This window comes from Nematostella vectensis, chromosome 2 (assembly GCF_932526225.1).
Source record: "Nematostella vectensis chromosome 2, jaNemVect1.1, whole genome shotgun sequence".
Lineage (NCBI taxonomy): Eukaryota > Metazoa > Cnidaria > Anthozoa > Actiniaria > Edwardsiidae > Nematostella > Nematostella vectensis.
Genome location: NC_064035.1, coordinates 16,277,158 through 16,300,834, shown reverse-complemented (window position 1 = coordinate 16,300,834; position 23,677 = coordinate 16,277,158). Strand labels below are relative to the sequence as shown.

The 23,677-nt window shown below is 42.8% G+C and overlaps 2 protein-coding genes across 8 annotated transcripts in view; both read right to left on the bottom strand.

The window, feature by feature from the left end:
- Positions 1–911, bottom strand: part of LOC5515709 (triple functional domain protein) — an 84,201-nt gene extending 83,290 nt beyond the window's left edge. For all 3 annotated transcript variants that reach the window (XM_048724170.1, XM_032385464.2, XM_032385465.2), the window contains exon 1: positions 647–911. The gene's annotated coding sequence lies outside the window, so the exon portion shown is untranslated. The remainder of the gene's footprint in view (positions 1–646) is intronic.
- A 2,293-nt stretch (positions 912–3,204) lies between these two features.
- On the bottom strand, positions 3,205–23,469 carry LOC5504557 (carbamoyl-phosphate synthase [ammonia], mitochondrial). Of its 5 annotated transcripts, none has more exons than XM_048723552.1 (40): positions 23,314–23,449; positions 22,806–22,855; positions 21,912–22,079; positions 21,125–21,234; positions 20,383–20,527; positions 19,891–19,980; positions 19,649–19,798; positions 19,165–19,254; positions 18,522–18,650; positions 18,279–18,385; positions 17,932–18,073; positions 17,495–17,572; positions 17,227–17,319; positions 16,987–17,082; positions 16,780–16,854; positions 16,441–16,555; positions 16,100–16,146; positions 15,470–15,580; positions 15,194–15,322; positions 14,238–14,459; positions 13,648–13,781; positions 13,182–13,305; positions 12,850–12,924; positions 12,468–12,554; positions 12,242–12,334; positions 11,966–12,084; positions 10,538–10,679; positions 9,328–9,528; positions 8,326–8,436; positions 7,810–7,934; positions 7,606–7,675; positions 7,293–7,360; positions 7,109–7,184; positions 6,516–6,701; positions 6,317–6,406; positions 5,916–6,086; positions 5,463–5,537; positions 4,605–4,703; positions 3,893–4,189; positions 3,205–3,455 (listed from the first exon to the last, which is right to left on the bottom strand). In XM_048723552.1, exons 3-40 carry the CDS (start codon positions 22,047–22,049, stop codon positions 3,360–3,362), a joined length of 4,506 nt encoding a protein of 1,501 aa, XP_048579509.1. In that variant the 5' UTR covers positions 22,050–22,079; positions 22,806–22,855; positions 23,314–23,449; the 3' UTR covers positions 3,205–3,359. The 5 variants fall into 5 exon arrangements, with proteins under 5 accessions (XP_048579509.1, XP_048579512.1, XP_048579510.1 ...); XM_048723555.1 differs by having other exon boundaries at positions 22,806–22,832; positions 23,314–23,444; XM_048723553.1 differs by lacking the exon at positions 22,806–22,855 and having other exon boundaries at positions 23,314–23,469.
- Between the last annotated feature and the right edge of the window lie 208 nt (positions 23,470–23,677).

Sequence of the window (23,677 nt, the reverse complement as noted above, 5' to 3'; positions counted from 1 at the left end):
ATAATATCATTAATAAAATGCTGCAACGTGCGAATCGAGAAATATTTCCGTTAGCAAAGCGTTTTCTGGATCTGACAAATGAGCGGTTAAAGTTGCAACTTGACAATAGAAAGCAATAAAGTGCTTAGAGATGACCGACTGTTTGCATACGTACGACATAATAACTATACTTCCCATATGTTTTTGACAGCTACTGCAACTAAGGTCGATCGTCGCGGTTAACCCCAATTCAATCTCAATATACTGAACGTTATAGAATACCAAAATATAGTAATGGCAGATAGTTACAGAAATGCAATACTTTCAAGGTAAGTAAGCGTGAAAGGAACTGCTTTAAAAAGCAAGCAAACCATTCTAGACCGCATCCGGTCTAAAACATCGCCGGTCAAAAATCTCCGCGAGACCGCTTCGTAAGCTTTCAGTGGCCTTAGCAATAAACTAAATCATAAAACCTCTGTACGTATCTTAGCTATCGGACACGCCTGCGGTAAAACGATTGTATCATCATGATCTTTACTCTGCTATGCGGTTTCCTCTCCTCGGAAAGAAAGGCACGATTCGTCCCTCACACTCAATCACTCACACTTTTGAAAAGAGCATACGGCCCGAGCCATAGCCATAGCGGGGACTCGTGGCTCGGTCTCACCTTTCTCGATTCCCTTGACTTCTCGGGGACTCCAAAGGAATTCAACCAGCGCTTATCTATCCTTAACAGCGTGACTGTTTGAACAACGCTGAAATATTTCTGCTTGTGTTAGCAAGAATATTATAATTATGCCTTTCTGTGAAAGACAAAGGCAGCAGTTGACTCTAGGGAGACCTTAGGTTCCGCTCCGTCGGTTTTCTATCCCTGAAGGTTTTCAAGGGGCAAAAGATGTTGCGTTCGATGTGCTCTGTTTTTTGACGCTTTGGAATTATGAGACGCAAGCCATTCATATTCAATTCGTAAAATTTATTTGACTACGCACAATTACCATAAACATTGATTGTTATCAAAATTTGCATAGAATAAAAAATAGCGCTATCTCCTTTCGAGAACAAATTTCTAAGCAGGGTAGCGCTAGGATTATGAGAATAACTTTATGTGAATGACTTTATATAATATCAAGCCAACATCATCTTTCATCATTTATTGCGATTTTATTTGAAGACATAGGCTAGTCTAAAATGATATGTCAACCACGAATGAAATCACAGCCTTACCGGAATACCTCGCTTATGACGTACACCACCGCAAAAAGCAATTCCTTTGTCCAAGACCGGAAAGTCGGTCTTTTTAATTTATCGTAATTTGTGACACACCGCTACGAATTCTAAAACGACAAGATTCTAATGCATTCTGATAGGACGGGTATTAGGGGAAGAACAAAGAAAAGACTGTGGCTAAGATATTATTAAGTCGATAAATAAACAGGATCGCAGGACAAAGTAAAAGTAATTGTGGCTGTTTGTATAAATTCCTTATGGACCGGCCGAAACATTTACTTAAAAGCGAGAACAAGTTTGTGTTAACTTTCTCTCTCCCCATTTTTTAGTCCATGTGGTCTGCTCTTTTTATTCTATCGATTTTTTATTCCACCTGCCGTCGTGTGAAGTGGAAAATGATGACGCCCAAAGTCGAGGAAAAGGCCTGAAAAGTCTAACTTTTGATATCATTGAAAAGGACAATATTTGCGAAGACCGTATCGCGTCGTAAAGCTCACTAAGGCCATATGGTGGTCTGATAGTTTCGTCGTAGGGGTAGCCCTATGATAAATCGCTAGATCATGATCCGATACTTGACAGCCCATCACACGGAATCTTTAAGCACTTCAAGAGTCAAACATAGCAAAGGAGCCATAGAATAAAGCAAACAACAAAAACCAACATTCAATAAAACTTGATATGAAACATTGATTGTCTTTATACAATTGGGATACCAGAGGTGCATTCATGCAAGCCTCTCCACTTCCGGCTCGCATAATAAAACCGGAAACTGTGGGTAGAAAGACCTGCAAGTAATCGGAAGTTATAGCGACGTCAGCATGGCATATGAAGTGCTTTCTACCAGTGCACGTTGCTTATTCAAGATATGGAAATAAGAAACTGCAACCTTCGTCAACTATAAAGAAATATCGCTATAACAGTCCTCCCAATTATGTAGAGAGAACACTGTATTATTTTCTGGGCTTTTAAGGACACTAAAGTTGCTTTCACTGTACAAAACCTTCATTATCTCCAATGAGCAGCTTTAAAAGTGGTTCTACAAGAGAGCGCATTCTCGTTCAATTATGTATAAAAGTGCGATGACGCATTATTTTATGCGAAAAAGTTTACTGAAGCATCACTCATTGGACTTCTAGTGCGCAGGCGCAAGTGCGCTTCTCACAATGAGTGCGCACGCCCACCGACCCACAAATTGTACTACATTGTGGCATAAGGGCCGTGTGGATGCACTGCATTGTAGCATAAGGGCCGTGTGGATGTACTACATTGTAGCATAAGGGCCATGTGGATGCACTACATTGTAGCATAAGCGCCGTGTGGATGCACTACATTGTAGCATAAGGGCCGTGTGGATGTACTACATTGTTGCATAAGGGCCATGTGGATGCACTAAATTGTACCATAAGGGCGTCCGTGTGGATGCACTACATTGTTGCATAAGGGCCGTGTGGATGCACTATATTGTAGGATAAGGGCAGTGTGGATGCACTTCATTGTAGCATATGGGCCGTGTGGATGCACTACATTGTAGCATAAGGGCCGTGTGGATGCACTACATTGTAGCATAAGGGCAGTGTGGATGCACTTCATTGTAGCATATGGGCCGTGTGGATGCACCACATTGTAGCATAAGGGCCGTGTGGGTGACCTGTAATGATCTAAGGGCTGCATACGTGAGTATGAAGAGCAATGGGGCTATGTTCAATATAGAGGCACCCAACACTAGAGCAGCAAGGGGCAATGTTTGTGTGGGCTTACTAAAGGCTTGTGGTGATCACTATTGCTCACCAAATCACCAAACATATGGAAATCCATTTAAAACATGCACAGCGTCTAGGAGTTGTTTTTAGCGCCATACAAATGCTTGTGTTTGTTTTATATTAATGCTGCTCTATTTGCTTAGCTCAGAGAAGGGTTGGCGGGGTAGGGGGGCAGAATTAGAACCCCTCAACATGGGGTACCATAATGCAGGTTATATACTATAACAAGCAAACTTAATATGCTTTTTGTATTTTTTATTTCAAACCTACCCTCAAGAAATGTGCTTGCAGTGTTGCCTTAAGCACATACTTCAGGCGTATTAATTAACTATAGTAACGATCGTACAAGGACACGGATCTGTCTCTCGTAGCTTGTAAAGGAGGATCAAGGCTTCATAAGACCCGATGGGTCTCCTTCTGAAAATGGAACAGCGTAGATGCTTCGAGAGTAGATCTCTCAGATAATGCTTGAGCTAACAGTTTGGTCACCTATGCAGCAAGAACAAGAAAACAACTGTTGGTGATGGTTCATTTCTTTGCGCTCATCTCAATGACACACGTCCTATGATTTAAGCATAATGAGAGAAATGGCCTAAATATGGCTATACTATCCCCGTACTGCGGGCGTACTGCGCCCGGGGATACCCTCAAGCGGGTCCCTCCCTCGTGATTCTAGCCACTTGTTTATTCCCCCCCCCCTCCTCCGCCAGACGCACTCTATCAACTGTTGGTGATGGTTGGTGAATGCCGTTATCAATGGCTGCATGTGTGATCTCTTGCTAGAACTCATCTTAAAGTTGGTGGTGAGTGGGATGCCATTATCAATGTTTGTATGTCTGATTCCTTGCTGGAACTCACCTCAAAATTCGTTATGAGCGGGATGCCGTTATCAATGTTTGTATGTGTGATTCCTCGCTGGAACTCACCTCAAAATTCGTTATGAGCGGGATGCCGTTATCAATGGCTGCTCGGCGGATGATGTAGTTATCCTTGACATACTTGGTGTTCTGGTTGGGTAGATTGATAACCATATCGATCTTCTTCTCGCTGATCAGACGCCCCGCATTAGGGTACTCCCCCTCGGGGTGCAGTGGCCACGACACGGTCTGAGCAGGAATATTATGGTCCTTCAGGTACTTCGAGGTGGCGTCCGTGGCAAACAACTTGTAGCCCATGCGGTGCAGTTTGTTGGCCGTTGGGAGGAACTCGTGCTGAAAATCTTGCTAGCAGAATAGCAAGGAGAGATACCCAGGAATTACTTATTTGACGGTCTCTTTATGATACTGGCCAAGTCCCAGGCGTTCGTACCGGGTTTCCTGTGTTGGAAGCTCGTCCCATTACCCCAACCTGACTCTCCGTTCATTTCCAAGGACAGTAAGACCGGTAAGAATGCCTGGTGTATACTGTACTCAACCAGACATACGCCAATTACAAAAATAAAAATAGCCTAAGTTATATGCTTCTAGAAAGCAAAACACGAAACCTAATAAGGACAAGGGGACACTAATATGTCTTGCCGCAGTGGGAAAAGTTGACATAAAGGAAAAACAATTTCGATCGAATTTTAAGGAATATAAATATACAAATGCTATTGGCAAAACGCGTAGATAAGACAAAGTCTCGTAGAGCGCAGCCTACCTGAATTCCGATCATAACGTTCTTCTCAGGAATCTTGAATCCTGTTGAGAGCAGTGCCATCAGGAACGCTGAGTTCACCGTCCTTCCAAAACATGCCACCTGTAAGACAATGATAAGTTATCGAGCATTTGAACTTCGATAGACTCACAACATTGATAACAGTTGAACATTTGAGTTTTGATAGACTCACGTTGGACATTTGAGCTTTGATAGACTCACGACAAAGAGTTGGACATTTGAGCTTTGATAGACTCACGACAAAGAGTTGGACATTTGAGCTTTGATAGACATGACAGAAAAATATTCCGAACAAGCTCATTTTATATTATATGAGTACAGGCCCTGAGAACTCACCCCCCCCCCCCCCCCCCCGGGAAAATTAGGTCCCATTTTTTCGTATTTCGCACCCCCCCCCCCCTCCCCCCCAAGAAAAATACTTGTTACGGGCCTGGGGTATGTATTTCCTACACTTAGAAGGGCTTTGAGCTGGGAAAATCAATCCAGAATGCGAGAAACCTCCAGTCATTTTAAGACCTCCTGGGCAGTGTGCTCGCGCAAGGTTTTTCCGCCATGTCATCTTGATCAGGGCTATTATGCTACACTCAGACAAGTGCGAAACATGATTTCTCTGATTTTTTTATTGGAACACCGAGCCGTCCGGCCGTTCTGGGAATGTAGACAGCATTATAAGCTCGGTTGCCAGCCGTATAGGTAGCGAGCGCGATCTAATCTTTAGATAATGATATAATGAATTGAAAGACAATGGTAGAGTGACTTGTAAGAAAATATAGCAAGACTTTTAAGACCATGATAGCATATGACTTTTAAGACAACGATCGAATGATTTGGAAGACATACCTCTCCAGTGGATGCCATCTCACATCTGAGCAACGGGTCGGCGTCGCGAAGTCTCGGCCATGAGAACATCGGGGCCTATCATTGACAGAGTGATAGTACAGACAGACAGAAAGAGCGACAGACAGAGCGACAGACAGACAGAGCGACAGACAGAGCGACAGACAGACAGAGCGACAGACAGACAGACAGACAGACAGACAGACAGACAGACAGACAGACAGACAGACAGACAGACAGACAGACAGACAGACAGACAGACAGACAGACGAACGGACAGGCGTAGAAACATTTTATGATACCTTGATACCGACGAATAGTACAGACAGACAGACAGACGAACGGACAGGCGTAGAAACATTTTATGACACCTTGATACCGACGAATAGTACAGACAGACAGACAGACAGACAGACAGACAGACGAACGGACAGGCGTAGAAACATTTTATGATACCTTGATACCGACGAATCCCTGTGGCTGAAGGGGGGTGTTGAGGTCAGGAAAAGCCTTCAAGTCTTGAGGATGGTTCACCATGATCTTGGTCGCACACTCGATGAAGTCCTTGCCGATAGTTTTAGAGACGAATGGGAATGATCGGGAGGCGCGAAGGTTGCACTCAATGACCTGATAAAAATGTACGCATTTGTATAACATTTTTCCCCTGGTAGACCACTTTGTTTTACAAATACATTCACACCCTTGTGTTCGGTCCATTTTTGAAACCTGACATCCCTAATAAAGAAACATTTCTCCCCTGTTCACCAGAAACTTTACACTATACAATATACCCCTCACCATAACGCGATTGTCCTTCACCATGAACTGCATGGTACATTATACAATATACCCCTCACCATAACGCGATTATCCTTCACCAGGAACTGCATGTTGAAGGGACCGGAAATGTTGAATCGTTTGGCGATCTTACTGGTAACCTCTTTGATCTGGAAGACAAAAATAGAAGGTTATATCATATAGGAATTCTCCTGTTGTTTTGTACAAGCAGGCTGCCTAAACAGACTTATTATCATTAATGTTGCCCTTGCCATTCACCTTGGCAATGTCGTCGCTGCGTATGTTCTGTGGCGGGAGAATCAGCGTCGCGTCCCCCGAGTGAACTCCGGCGTTTTCCACGTGCTCAGAGATTGCGTGACATACCACGTGGCCTCGCTTTGCCACCGCGTCCATCTCGACCTCGCGGGCTCCGGTCACGAACTTGGTGATGACGACGGGATGGTCCTGGCAATCATAGTAGAGGCGGGGTCACGTGACGATAAACGAAAACGACGCACAGCGCTTATCATTGAGCAACATTAAGAAGTACTTTGATAATCAAGATGGCGCTCTTCCATAATAAAATACTAGCTTCCTTGGAATACTAGCCCCCCTGTAGCCGCTTTATCTTGCGGGATCCCTGTGAGGAGGCTATTGTATAAAATAATATAGAATTATATAGGCTGAATAATAAAACTTTAGCTACTGCAAGCGCACTACCCATTCATGAGGTATTCCATAGTATGAACAGGGATATTTTTCTATTTGCCACTTGGCTCAAGTAGAGTCTAGAGATTTGGAATCTTTTCCAAGCTAGCATACACACTTCAATGTAATCAAAGGCTTTACAGCCTTTACAACGTGAGGGATACCTGTGATACACGTGCGGCTTCGCTCAAGAATCGCTTCAGGTCCTCGGGACCATAGGCAACGTTCATTGCTGAACCGCTGCAAAAAGTAACAAAAACGTATAAATTGATGCGGGCTATTTTCAGCGTTAGGGTGGAGTTATGGAAAAATCTGGCAAGGAATGAAGTCGGGTCTGGTCGAACTGACCTTAGAACAAAAGAAGGTCTTAGCAGACAGGGGTAGCCAACATGCGCGGCGAAATCCAGGGCGTCATCCTACAACAACAACAACATTGATAATAACAACATCAACAACAACTTCAACAACAACAATAACATAAACAACATTAACAACAACAGCATTATCAACAAACATCAACAATATCATCACCATCAACAACAATAACATAATCAACAACAACATCATTAACAACAACAACATCATCATCATCATCGTCGTCGTCGTCGTCATCATCATCATCACATAAAAGCAACATATCGACACACGCCGTGCCACGTACCACAGCGTAAAGTGCGCGCCATGGAGCCTGATTAACCTCAATCTCGTCCATAATCTCAGAAAAGCGAGATCTAAAAAATAGAAAACATACAAAGCTTTTTATGCTGTATATAAAATAGAACATAAAACAAACCAGTATCATAAGTAGCAAAGAAAAAAGAGATAGAATGCAATGAAGGTCTAAAAAAATGTTCAGTAGGCTGACCTTTCCTCAGCCGCGTCGATAGAGAGGGGTGACGTCCCAAGAATTTTGACACCGTTATTGTGCAGTGGTAGCGCAAGGTTGTTGGGAATTTGACCACCAACGGAAATAATAGCACCCTCACAGCCCTGCGATGAATTAAGAGGTCAGGATTGAGATTATACCAAACATGCCATGTCAAACTTCGAGCAAAATAAAATGGTGTCATACCACGTGTTACTAACAAGATGTTGTATTGTCGTAGGAAAAATATTGCTACAGACTATTGGACGGAAAAGTGTAAACGTTGGAGGGAAAAGTGACAACTTTCAACAGCGAGGTCTCTGGATCCGATTGGATGCAATGTCTGGAGAATATGCAAAGAAGTATATGGAAAACAGACAAAACAGAAAAAACGGCAACGGTTTTAGTAGCCGCCCTGATGAAGGACTGAAAGTTTTGTCCGAAACGTTGGAATCTTTCGACTTCTGTTTTGTCTTTTTTCCCTATACGTTTTAAAGACAAAACGTTGTGACGTACTTCTGTCTGGTAGATGTCAAGAACCCGCTCAAGGGACAGCTCCTCAAAGTACAGCCTGTCGCACTCATCGTAATCGGTGCTGACTGTTTCGGGGTTGTTATTCACCACGACCTGCAAATAAAGGGGGAAGCCGATTATTGCCATCATCACTATCACCACCATCATTACCACAACCACCACCATTACAATCACTATCATCATCACTATCATCACCATCATTACCACAACCACCACCATTACAATCACTATCATCATCACTAACAATCACTATCATCATCACTATCATCACCATCATTACCACAACCACCACCATTACAATCACTATCATCATCACTATCGTCACCATCATTACCACAACCACCACCATTACAATCACTATCATCATCACTATCAACACCATCATTACCACAACCACCACCATTACAATCACTATCATCATCACTATCAACACCATCATTACCACAACCACCACCATTACAATCACTATCATCATCACTAACAATCACTATCATCATCACTATCATCACCATCATTACCACAACCACCACCATTACAATCACTATCATCATCACTATCGTCACCATCATTACCACAACCACCACCATTACAATCACTATCATCATCACTATCAACACCATCATTACTACAACCACCACCACCATCATCCTCCCTCATTCCCATCAAAATCACCATCATCATTACCACCACCACCATTATCACAATCACTATCATCATCACTATCAACACCATCATTACCACAGCCACCACCACCATCATCCTCCCTCATACTCATCACCATCACTATCATTATGGCGATCTTAGTCATCGCCATCATTAACACCACCACCGCCATCATCACCATCACCATCATCATCATCACCATCTTCATCATTATCATCATTACCATCAGCCGATAATTATGATCATCACTACCATCGCTATCATCTTGTCATCACTATCATCATCACCGCCACCATCATTATTCTCGTCATCACTACTCACGGTGTTTTGACCTAAATCCCTAAGCGCACGTATACAGGACACCGCACACCAGTCGAACTCGACGCTGCTGCCAATGTGGTACGGCCCACACCCTAACACCATGATCCCATGTTCGTCGAACACAAGATCGTGTTCCTGGCCATTATACGTCATGTACAAGTAGTTCGTAGAGGCGGGGTACTCAGCTGCCATCGTGTCGATCTGAAAAAGCGAAACTCCCTTATTAATCCAATCGTTTGCGTACTTACACAATGGGCATTAATGTCCAGTTCTACAGTCGTAATGATGGCTTAACAACATCAGCGCGTATCGCGCTTGTCACGCCTCACAATACAGAATGACACGAGTTGTCGGGTCGTGGTATTCTTGTTAAAACCATAGTGTGACACATTTCGTGCGCAACGCAACATGCTGCATCCTCTATCACACGATGTGTCTTACCTTTAGGTGCGTTTCCTGTCTAAACAATGGTGACACCCACAGCATGTCACGCCACACGCTACAGCCCCTATCACACGAGATGCCTGGTTGCGTTACCCATGGTGTGACACCTTCAGCATGTCACGCCACAAGCTACAGCCCCTATCACACGAGATGCCTGGTTGCGTTACCCATGGTGTGACACCTTCAGCATGTCACGCCACACGCTACAGCCCCTATCACACGAGATGCCTGGTTGCGTTACCCATGGTGTGACACCTTAAGCATGTCACGCCACACACAACAGCCCCTATCACACGAGATGCCTGGTTGAGTTACACATGGTGTGACACCTTCAGCATGTCACGCCACACGCTACAGCCCCTATCACACGAGATGCCTGGTTGCGTTACCCATGGTGTGACACCTTCAGCATGTCACGCCACAAGCTACAGCCCCTATCACACGAGATGCCTGGTTGCGTTACCTATGGCATTACGCCTTTAGTATGTCACGCCACACGCTAAATACATCCTCTATGCCATGAGATGTCCGGTTGCGTTACCAATGGTGTTACGTCTTCAGCATGTCACGCCAGACGTTACAGCCCCTGACACACGAGATGTCTGCTTGCGTTACAAGTTTGATCAATGATGTGACACCTTCAGCATGTCACACGCTACAGCCCCTAACACACGAGCTGTCTGTTGCGTTACCTATTGTTTTACGCCTTCAACATGTCACGCCACACGTTACAGCCCCTATCACACGAGATGTCTGGCTGCGTTACCTGTTTGACCCATGGTGTGACGCCTTTCGCTATTCTATTTTTTCTCATACTAAGTTCATCTGTGGCCATCAGTCTAGCCATCTGCCGGTCAGAGAACCCCATCTTCTTGGCATACACCAGTGTGTCCAGCGGGAGGGTTTCACTGAAGAATAAGATAATAATATAACAGTTGGAAGGTGCTATATGGTGCATTACATTATATGGTGCATAAATATATGACATGCCAAAGTAGACTATTGTCCTGCAGAAAACACGATGTTATTCCGATAGTAATTTGTTTCTAAAAAGACTTTTAAAATAAGAACGTTTAGGCTGAAATTTAACCAAATCAAAAGAACATGTCAAAAACATATCCAGTTAGTGTACAAAACATTAAAAAAATATTGGGGGCGAAGCCACCCCCTAAAAGTCACTTTCTTGCTGCGCTGTGCTGTGCTGTGCTGTGCTGCGCTGCGCTGCGCTGCGCTGCGCTTTGCTTTGCTTTGCTATGCTATGCTATGCTATGCTATGCTATGCTATGCTATGCTATGCTATGCTATGCTATGCTATGCTATGCTATGCTATGCTATGCTATGCTATGCTATGCTATGCTATGCTATGCTATGCTATGCTATGCTATGCTATGCTATGCTATGCTATGCTATGCTATGCTATGCTATGCTATGCTATGCTATGCTATGCTATGCTATGCTATGCTATGCTATGCTATGCTATGCTATGCTATGCTATGCTATGCTATGCTATGCTATGCTATGCTATGCTATGCTATGCTATGCTATGCTATGCTATGCTATGCTATGCTATGCTATGCTATGCTATGCTATGCTATGCTATGCTATGCTATGCTATGCTATGCTATGCTATGCTATGCTATGCTATGCTATGCTATGCTATGCTATGCTATGCTATGCTATGCTATGCTATGCTATGCTATGCTATGCTATGCTATGCTATGCTATGCTATGCTATGCTATGCTATGCTATGCTATGCTATGCTATGCTATGCTATGCTATGCTATGCTATGCTATGCTATGCTATGCTATGCTATGCTATGCTATGCTATGCTATGCTATGCTATGCTATGCTATGCTATGCTATGCTATGCTATGCTATGCTATGCTATGCTATGCTATGCTATGCTATGCTATGCTATGCTATGCTATGCTATGCTATGCTATGCTATGCTATGCTATGCTATGCTATGCTATGCTATGCTATGCTATGCTATGCTATGCTATGCTATGCTATGCTATGCTATGCTATGCTATGCTATGCTATGCTATGCTATGCTATGCTATGCTATGCTATGCTATGCTATGCTATGCTATGCTATGCTGCGCTGTGCTGCGCTGCGCTATGCTATGCTATTAGAGGGAAGCGGATTGATATTTGAAAGGCAGAGGGGATGATGTTATGTTTCTACTTACGGAGAAGTGTTCTTGATATCCTTTTCGAGTTTTATGATTCGCTCTAACTTGCACAGGAACCACGGATCAATAGCCGTCAACTCGTTAATACGTTCCACCGAGTAACCCTTTTCTAGAGCCTGGAGGGAATACGTCACTGAGAACTTTGTCGAAAATTTGACTAAGTTATGCATTGGAGTTATTGTTTTGACTCAACACTTTGTTACATATGTCAAGAAAAATATCTTTAAGTAATAAATAAACCCTTCCCAACACTACGCCCGTGGTATGGCTTACCCTGGCGATAGAATACATGCGAGTGTTAGAGGGCACACGCAGCGCTTCGTCCAGATTGCTCGCCCATTTTACCTCCTGGTTAGCGCTAGGGATCTGAAAAATGAGTAAACATATAAAAACACTGAGACACAGACACAGGTCGTGGTGAAAGGACAGAATGGATGTGCACATCAGCTTATTGACTTTTTATCTACTGATTTTCATCTTAGACTGATAGTTCTGATACCTTAGAGATAAAGCCGTCCACTGAGGGATGAACCATGCGAAGAGCTTTCTGCAAACTTTCCTCAAACGTCCTTCCAATGGCCATCACCTAAAAACACAGATATACAACGAGAACATGTAGGTAATCCCTAACATGTAGAATCCTCCATTCACAGTACACTCTCTCCTATTCTCTCCTAAGAGTCATAGGCAAAAGGCTTTTATGTGCGTAGATTAGTGGAGTTTAACGAGGCCGTCAATTTTCGGACTTCCACCGTTATTATTAGTAAAGGCATAAACACTTATCTTTAATACAAATAAAAGTTTTTTAACCCTCATCCATCCGTGCTAGTCTTGATTACGACACGTTAGTAGCGATAGATGGGAGTCGCTCGGACACTCACTTCTCCTACGCTCTTCATAGAGCTTCCGATCTCTTTGGGCGTCATTTGGAACCTGTCCAAGTCCCAGCGAGGGATCTAGAAGTCAAGAGGGATAGCACGTTACGCTTGTTTGGGCGCAGAGAAAAAAAAAAAGGGAAAATATAAAGGCATGGTATATTGCTTAAATAGAAGAACACATTAACCACATAACGAGATGGCACTCGATGGGTTGACAGTCCGAACGGGGAGTGACAATAGGATTACGTGTACTTCCCTTTAATTGACTCATTTTATAATCCCCGGGAAATCAATTACCAATAGTGCACATTCGTGATCATTTAAGGGCTGCATACCTTAGTTACTATATAGTCCAAGCTCGGTTCGAAGCAGGCCGTGGTCACCTGGGTTGTAGCGTTTTTGATATCAGGCAACTCGATGCCTAGTGCAAGTTTGGCAGCAATGAATGCAAGAGGGTAACTGAAAATAAACAGAATGCAGCTGCCATTTCTCGGTAGAAGACTAGCCCAGACATTATCACCTATTCCCCATGCCAGTTGGAATATGCATTAAAGAAGTATAACCCTTGCGATTGAGGACTCACCCTTTGGCATTTGCACAAACAAATACAAAATACGTCACAATATCAAAGCGTGGAGGAGTAACAGAAGTAACAGATTAATGAACGGAAGGTATGGCCCTTGGAGACTCACCCTTGGGCATTTGCACAAACAAATACAAAATACGTCACAATATAAAAGCGTGGAGGAGTAACAGAAGTAACAGATTAATGAACGGAAGGTATGGCCCTTGAGGACTCACCCTGTAGCCTTGGACGCGAGGGCTGAGCTGCGGGACAGGCGAGCGTTAATCTCGATGATGCAGTACTCCAGGGAGGTGGGGTGAAGTGCGTATTGAATATTGCACTCGCCCACAATGCCAAAATGTCGAACTACCTATCAGACCAAGCTATTTCAACCGTGTTATCTATATATGAGAATTACACTTGAATAACATTGAGGGAAGCATTTGCTGAATAAGTAGAACTTGATCAATGATAGGGAATACCCCCATATATAACTACTGCATCTGAGTGTGAGTGTCATGAACAGTCAATGTAATTAGTGAGACAAAAAGAAATAATGAGATCAACAGCCGCACAAATTTCCGATGTAATTTTGCACAACATAAAACAAGCTGACTGTTTTGAACTTCTAAACAAATTTTGTTGCTTTTTTATACCTTGATGACCGTTTGTCTAAGCATGTGTACATGTGTTTAAATATCTTGATTACCGTTTGTCTAAGCATGCGAGCTTGTGGCTTTGATGTCCGTTTCTCAAAGCATGTGTTACTGTTTTAAATAACATGATAGCCGTTTGTCTTAGCATGTGTGTCCAGGTGTCTAAATACCTTGATGGCCGTTTCCCTAAGCATGTGGTACTCTTGGTTGGATAGCGTCTGGCTGGGTGCCACTACCACCGAGTCTCCCGTATGCACACCGAGTGGATCAAAGTTTTCCATGTTGCAGACGGTAATGCAGTTGTTAGCGGCATCACGGACCACTTCATACTCCACTTCCTTCCAACCTAGCAAGGACTTCTCGATTAGGATCTGCGGTGCGATGGCCAGGGCCTGCAGGTAGAGATGTTAAACTTGACCATGTAATAGGGTGTAGTGTATGGGTCAGACTCAAGTGAGTGCCGCGGTCCAGTGGTACGCTTATTTTAATGAATTAAAAAAAGCTTAGCTAACCATCATATGAAGGATCTGTAGCACAGTTCATCCTTTTAACATGCCCTCGTTGCTCAAGTCAACTATTGGCAAGGACACGCAACGCAGCTTACCTTTTTTGCAAGTCTTAGTAGCTTAGCTTACCTTTAAGGGCTCGTAGCTTAACTTACCTTTTTGGCAAGGGCTCGTAGCTTAGCTTACCTTTTTGGCAAGGGCTCTTAGCATAGCTTACCTTTTTGGCAAGGGCTCGTAGTTTAGCTTACTTTTTTAGCAAGGGCTCGTAGTTTAGCTTACCTTTTTGGCAAGAGCTCGTAGTTTAGTTTACCTTTTGGCAAGGGCTCGTAGCTTAGCTTACTTTTTTGACAAGAGCTCGTAGCTTAGCTTACCTTTTTGGCAAGTGCTCGTAGCTTAGCTTACCTTTTTGGCAAGTGCTCGTAGCTTAGCTTACCTTTTTGGCAAGTGCTCGTAGCTTAGCTTACCTTTTTGGCAAGTGCTCGTAGTTTAGTTTACCTTTTTGGCAAGAGCTCGTAGCTTAGCTCACCTTTATGACAAGGGCTCCTAGCTTAGTTTACTTTTTTTGGCAAGGGCTCGTAGCTTAGCTTACCTTTTGGGCAAGGTCTCGTAGCTTAGCTTACCTTTTTGGCAAGGGCTCGTAGCTTAGCTTCGTTTTCACACAGACCAGATCCCAGTCCCCCAAGCGCATAGGCAGCCCGGACCATGACAGGATACTTTATCTTTTTTGCTGCTTTCACCGCTTCCTCAACCTGGGGAATGTTTCCAAAGAATAAGGTATTAAACGTACATATACTTTACAGCACCGCAGGTCGTAGATTATAGGAATCACACCTTCAAGGAGAGGTTTATGCCCCTCCGACGATACAGTAAGGTGGATGATCATTGCTGTTACTTACAGAGTAAACTGCGACACTCGGCGCAAGCTTTTCGTTTATCTCCTTTAGTCTGTTTGCAAAGATCTGTCGATCTTCAGTCGCCTTGATAGATTCAATAGGTGTCCCTAGTACCTAGAAAATACAATAAATGAGCGAGAAACAGAAGCCTTGTTAAAACAGTTTTAAGATGGTTTAGAACGTGTCCTGAAACCATCGAAAAACCAGTACAGAGACTAATAAAAAATATCGCCTTGATAGATTCAATAGGTGTCCCTAGTACCTAGAAAATACAATAAATGAGCGAGAAACAGAAACCTTGTCAAAACAGTTTTAAGATGGTTTAGAACGTGTCCTGAAAACATCGAAAAACCAGTACAGAGACCAATTAAAGTTTACACAAGCGACAGCGTTCCAAGACAAAGTTTCAGAGCTTAAGCATTAGTTTGACAATGTAGGAGATACAGTAAGATCAGGAGATGAGTGGGCAACCACGAAACAGGCTTGATGAGTGGGCAACCACGAAACAGGTTTGTAGAGATGAAACGGTAGTTCGCGTGTTTTTTTCCTACAAACCAAGATATATCCCGCTCTACACCTATGTATTGAGCACTGTTATATGAACGCCTGCACTCACGCATTATATATATATACCTGAACATTGTACTTCTGGAATATCCCTTTGTCGTAAAGATCAACACCTAAACATGGATAAACAGTGGACAAAATAATAACAACAACAATTGAGATGACACAGAAACTTTATTAGGCAAGTAAAAGCAACGACAACTTTGACAATAACAACAACATAAACATCATCTTTAACAACAGCTGTAATTTAACTTGTTCATCACGCATTGAACCAAGTATGGAACTCTTGCACGAGACATCTAAGCAGTTGAAAATCACTATTGCTTTGGTTTTACAAGATTTAATACAAGGTTTGGTAAGATGAGGGTAAAGAACGTTACATGAACCAGTAAACAAATCCTCACCGCAGTTAAGCGCTGTCTGCCCTCCCATAGACAACAATACTCCGTCTGGTCGCTCGCGCTTGATGACGTCCTCGATAAACTCCGACGTAACTGGTACAAAATACACCGTGTCGGCCTGCAGCCAATACATTAAACATTCAATCAGCTATATTTGGCTATATTTGGCGATATCTATTGACAATCCGTTCATTTCACGGGTAGGGAATTATCGAATAGTATACAGTGGGCCCTTTTTTTTTACTCAAACTCTAAAAAAAATCTTGTTGGATTATTCACTTCTCCGCCCCTTCGATTGGTGTGACGGTAATAAGTAGGCAGTGGGAAATGGTGGTGCTCTACCTGTTTCTCTCCGACCTCGTTTGTCTGTACTGAGGCAATGTTCGGGTTCATTAGTACAGTTTCTATATTCTCCTCCTAATGAACAGAGAAACACGTTGTAATCAAAGAGATTCAATGTTAACAGGCAAAGTATAAGACTACTTCCCATATTCTACATCTATTTCGAGAAATTGATAATGCATCCACTTCTCTCTTATCCTAGTGTACCTTCAGGGCTTTAATGGCTTGTGATCCGGAGTAATCGAATTCTCCTGCTTGTCCGATGGACAGACCACCGGATCCCAGGACTAAGACCTTTTTGAGCTAGAAAAAATATTATAAAGTTGGTAAGATTATCATTTTATAAACTGAACATTGAAAATACACAAAATGATGCTTTTTAGATGGGACCTTATACACACAAATAGATATGATACAACTATGATAGTGTTAGTTTTGCTCACTGACTTGTTTGCGCTCCGTTGGCTTGCTCGGCAGTCGCATGGCTTCTACAGGTGATTTTCCATCTCTAACCATTGATATGAACGCGTCGAACAAAAACTATAAAGAAGCGATGTGAAATGGCGTTAACGTGTAGTAACGTGTGCGTATTATGAAATTGAGAAAGGAGATGGTGAAAGTTACATCAGATCCAACTTAAAAAAATATGTATCGATAACAACTCGTAGACAATTCTGGAAAACAGAGCAGTAATCACCATGGGTTAACCCCTCACCTCTGTGTCCGTTGGGCCACCAAAATGTTCTGGGTGAAACTGCGCTGTGACGATTGGCTTGCTGGTATGCATTATACCCTGAAATAAAGTATCAGGCAGAGGGAAGCTCACCAAATGCATCCCTGACGCCTTACTTATTTCTTCTTCTTTTTCTCACCACCTTTTATACCCTGACATACCTTAAATTCCCCCTTGTCTGGATTTCAAATTCCACTATCTCTCGCCCTTGGTAAACTTGACCCAGATCTTCCTCGCCCTTGCTGACCTCCCCCCAGATCTCTCTCGCACTTAGTGACCTCGCCCCAGACCTTTCTCGCCCTTGCTAACCTCATCCTAGATCTCTCTCGCTCTTGGTGATCCCGACCCAGATCTTTCTCGCCTTGGCTAAACTTGCGCCAGACCCCTTCCCATCCCGTCCCTTCTCTGCCCCAACTGACCTCGTTGCTGCCGTCATTAGCGTTTACAAAGATTGGCTTCCAGTCTCTTGGGAGCGTGGTCTCGTCAACAGCATACCCATGATTTTGGGAGGTTATAAATGCTTGTCCAGTGAGGCGGTTAATGACAGGTTGATTGTGACCCCTAAAAATGTTGACGGGTAGAAAAATCAATTCCTACGGGAATTGTTATCAAGTAATGCCAATACTCTTCTTCTTTTAGTCAAAGCGATAGGCGGTGGGTAGGTAAACGAAATGAGATAAAAAAAACCGCATCTCTCTCGTCTCGCGACTCTCCAGCCACCCCTCTTCCCTATGCATATAACCTCCCCCCCCCCCCCCCCCCCTACCTGTTTCCTAGTGGTAACTTGAAGGTTTTTGCTCCTGCTGCCAGGCTGACCAGTTGGTTTCCCATGCAAATGCCAAATATGGGCTCGTTACGGTCACCATCGATAATCTGAGAGAGAATAGCATAAACAGCAGCTCACCATTAATGTATCGCACCGAGGCTCTACCAAACGACACTACCGCTACAGTAATAACGTCCAAGTATTGCCAGGATTCACCGACGTGCTACATGTCTTTCTGCCAACCTTTCTGAGGTTGTTGATGGCATCTGTCGTGGTGGCAGGATCTCCAGGGCCGTTAGAGAGAAACAGGCCGTCGTACTCCTCCTGGCTGTAGTCGTAATTCCACGGGACCACGTGCACTTCTGCGCCACGCTGTGTACACAATCAAGAATCAGCCGACAGGGGCGAAAAATGGCAAAGTTCAAATTGTAAGGTCGTGATAGCTTATATTCGCTTGATTTTTTTGCATAGATGTTTCTTGTGTTTTATAAACCAAAATAAGCTTTAATAGTTTTTGGTAGATCATCCAATTATTGCAACTTTTAAGACTCTTGATTTGTCTGAAATTGCCCTATTTGGGCGAAATTGCTACTTTTTTCATGATCTATGGCAACTTTGCTTAATCATATCTCAGGAAAGGATCATCTACCAAAAACTACTATAACTTATTTTGTTTTATATTATGCAAGGAACCTCTAGGGAAAATGTAAACAAAATGTAAGCTGACACAACCTTACAATTTTTATTTTGACATTTTTTGCTCCTGTCGAGCAGCCCTGATTTTAGTGCTTGTAAAAACGCTCTAGGAATCAGCCCTTAGGTACATTTGATCAAAACCTTCTACTGCTTTCAAAAGCGCTTAACACTTTGCGTCTAGCATGTTTACCTGAACCAAGTTCCTTATGATGTTTTCTTTAATTCCACAATCAACAGCTATGATCTTCAAGGCATTACCCTTTCCATATACCTTGACTTCCTTTAGAGGCACCAAAGACATACATTAGGCAAGTAACGCTTTCAGCACTTTTGTGGAGTTGGGTGCACTGTAGAAACACGTGCTCAAGATTCGATTTTGTTCCTGGTGCGGTATGTTGTCGCCTGTGGACAGCCGTCTTTTTGCAAGGGAGAGGGCAGTTGAACATATAGGCTAATTCCAATAAAGAGACAAAAAATTTTTTTAGTATATTTCCTTTGTGAAATAATCAAAACTAGAATAATTAATTCAAACCTACTTGACGTCGAAGTTGATGTGGATAGGGATAATAAATGCTTTTAAGGATAATGTTTGCAGTAAATCAGGGCGCATGTTGAAATCTTGGTGTGCGGTCAAGTTGTTGAGGGGAGTTATCATTGAAAGTAGAACACAGTACCTTTGTAGACACTTCTGCGGTCAAGTTTAGGAGGTTGGGGTTAATAAAATCAATGGGCTGGTTTTCGAACTGGATTTTGCCAAGAACTGTGCCCTTCTCCCTTACGAACTTCGTCAGCATCCGCGTGTCGATTCCATACAAGGCAGGAACCTACGTGAGACATGCGAATTACTATGTGCGATCATCTACACTCATCTATTATATTATAATCTATAATAGATATATGGTTCTGCGAAACGTACGTTTTCCTCTGTTAGCCATTCAGAGAGTGACTTGACGGCGTTCCAGTGACTGTACTCGTGTGAATAATCTTGCACCAGCAGCCCAGATACCTAACACAATATCAGAGCACAAGTCTCAAGAAAGATAGCAACAAATTTCGTTGCTATCGCGATTCCCACCAATCCATTTTTAGTTAAAGTTTCGGCGCTTTTTTGGAAAGCATTAACACTTTCTCAGTTTCAGGAAACAGGGCCGTAGCAGGGGGTGGGACACTGGGGGCATGTGCCCCCCCCCAACTATTTTCACAAATTATAAGGAAATGACCAGTAGGGGCTGCCCCCCCCCCTCACTTACGTGGCCTGATACGACTCTGGGAAAGCATACTAACGGAGTTTTTAATACATTTTGTTTTTATTTTAAATATGCTCCGCTACCCCTTTTAAGGGTTGGCGTAGTAGAGATACCAGGGGATCACCTCAAGGAACGTTATAAAGGGTTATGAAGACGCTGACCTGGACTTTGGAGGACTCCACGTACTTTAGAAGTCCATACTGATCAACTGCCTTGGTATCTGGGACTCCATAGTTCCCCAGGATGGGGTAGGTGAGGGTGAGAATTTGACCATAGTAACTGGGGTCAGTCAACGCCTCGGGGTACCTAACAGCGGTAACCTCATGATCAAGAGCATATTTGAGACTTCGCACTACAATACTACGCACCTCTCTTTCTTTACCGCCTCCCGACGAAACCCCACCATATTCACATACGATGCGAGGAATGTTGGCTACCTGCCCTTGCATCAGGGCCGCGTGACATAATTTACGGAAAGGTTTATTACCGTCCCCTCTCCCCTCCCTCCTCATGCTCGAGGATCGCATAGCGTTCTTCTTTCTTTGAAAAAGAAAGTCAGGCCGTAACACTACACACACCCACAAACAAAACAGCCAAGGTCGAAACATTTTCTCCTCTACTCGATGTCTGCTCAAATAAAAGAAAATCAAATGTCGATTTAGAAAGCACGATTAAGTGATATGCGACAGCTGTCTATGACATCAGCTCTGATGTCATACACACACTACGACTTTCATAGTCGAGCGTCGTAGCGAAGTCGTAGGCTGCTTTACACTCTACGACTTGTGTCGTAGAAGGTGCCGCGGGCAAGTCGCGTACGACTAAATTGTGCTATCTAAATCAGACTTAGTACAATCGAACGCGCGTGCTCCAAATATGGAAATGGGTGGATGTAAGCCTTACCCCACTAGACCTGTATTGAACACAACTTCTCCTGACGTGGACACCGGCTTGCCAAACGAAAACCCCTCTAAACGGGTGCCGTCTTCGAGAATCAATGACGCTTTCAACGTCTACAGGGAAAACATGAAATAAATTAAATCCGATAAGGATGACGCGTACCCAGGACTGGCTGACAGGTGGGATAGGCGGTCTAAGGTATCATATGGAAAAAAAGATAGTATTTGACGATTTTCAATAGAAATTACCCACTTTTTTGATCATTTAAACATGTTTGTCAACTTGCACTCACTTGCATATCGTTTTGCCACTCAACACAAGTGAGTGCAAGTCCTCGCAAAGTAAATCGAACATCTAAAAACTTTATCAATTTTCGAAGATATCAAAGTAAAAAGGTCTCTCAGACCATACCCTTTTGCGCAGAGCTTTCTGTGTCAATCGTTTCCTTTGCTCTTGATGTAAAGCAAAGGAAACGAGCGACATAGAAAGCTCCGTGCAGAAGGGTACTCACACCAGGGAGTTGTGAGAGAATACAACTTCCCTGCTCAGACTGTATTTATTTCTGATATTTTGCGGTTGATATATTTCAATGTATGTCAATTGAGTTATTTTTTTTCCGGTTCGCCTACGCGCTAGTGGTCTTGTCAGTAGCGCGTGCAGGGACTGAAATGGGCTAAATTATATCAAAACTTTCGTTTCGTTTGACTGCTTCATCGCAAGTTAACGCATGTCCACGCAAGTCAAAAACTTGCAACGACTTGGGTTTCGTTTGGCCAGGGCTTTAGAATACCTTTCTTGCTTCAGACTTGAAAGACGAATCTCCAGATGACGTGTGGAAAAAGGCTGAAGTCGGTTGCCTTGCAAAGCCAACCCCGCGACAAACGGCACTACGGCCAAAGTAGGAAGAAGCTCGCAGCAAGAGAGTCATGGTTGAAAGGCCTCCTCAAACGGGAAAAATCTGCATGAACAACAACAGACATGCACGCACATTCAAGAAAATAGCTATTGCATCCATAAATCCTCAACAACGCAAAGCATTAATCTAGACATTGATTGAAACAGGCACACAATTTAGCCGAACTGCCAATTTTCAATTAGTACAATCTATAGAAGGCCATATAGAAGGACGTGAGTTTATTCTTAAATTTTCATTACAAAGACTTGAATGTCTTGTCCTCAAATGTCCAATTTCCCACCTTTGCTTGTAGAGACGGCGATGCAATGATGGCCGTTTCTCCAAATATCGTTAATTTACAAAATCAGCATAAATATAAAAAAAGACAGAAAACTTGCATCACCCATAAGAGCTGTGTCTACCGTAGCGTAACTAACTGGGCTATGACGACCAATGAAAACACGCAATAAAACACGTGCACAGAAACAAATACATAGTATGATCGATCATAAAAACTGAGCTACATAAGATCTGGTAAAAAGGACTTTTCTTGATATGAAAGAAATACGGTTCATATTTTCTCTATATCTCTCAGGAAAAAGGAATTCACGATTTTGAAATTGTACAAATTTCTTAACCTCCCTACTAGACATATTTCTAAGAAACCCATTTGTTTTCATGAGAGCTGTAGTAGCCATGGGTTGCACTGAAACTACACTTCACCTAAAAAGAACAATACCCCAAAAGGGGCAATACTCTGAAAATCAATATAACCAAAAGCTCAGTTACCTTAGAGACTCCTCGAAGCAGGAAGACCTTTAAAAGGTTCAACAAAGCATCTATGAACAAAGATACGGTGACCGATCAACGAAAGAAGTAAAATTTCAATCGAGCTTTTCACTAAAAATTTTTCTTTTCAAAGCGTATCTCTGACGTGTGGAAAAAGGCTTAAGTCGGCTGTCATGCAAAGCCAACCCCACGGCAAATGGCAAAAAATAGAAAAAAGCTCCCAGCAAGTCTTGGTTAGGGGGCCTCCATGCGGGAAAAAATGCACGAAGAACAACAGACTTGCGCGCTAATTCAATCTAAATAGCTATTGCATTCATTAATCCTCCACAACGCAAAGGACGATTATAAACATTGATAACAGCAGGTACACAATTTAGCTCAATTTGAAGGTTAACTCATTTCTAATTAGTCCAACCATGAGGACGTGACTCCCAAAATTGTCATTACAAAAACAAATAGCATTTCATCGAATAAAGAACTTGATCCTCAATATTCAAATGTTTCCTACCTTTGCTTGTAGAGACAGCGATGTAATAATGGCCGTTGCTGCAAATACCATTAATTTACAAAACCAGCATGATAAAACACTGAAAAGTTGCATCACCCGTAAGAGCTGTCAAGTAGTGTGACCACATGCATTGTTTTCGTACTAAGTATTGTGGCGTTAAACTAACGTCCAATGAAAATTCGCTAAATATAACACGTGCACACACAGTCCCCTATAAAAATATACCATAAAATAAGTATAAAAATCGACCATAAAACTGAGCTATAAAAAATCTTGAAAAAAATGACAATTGTTTTTATTTGAAAGAAATACTGTTCATGTTTTTCTTTATATTTTGAGAATAATCTCTCAGTAGAGTCCATAA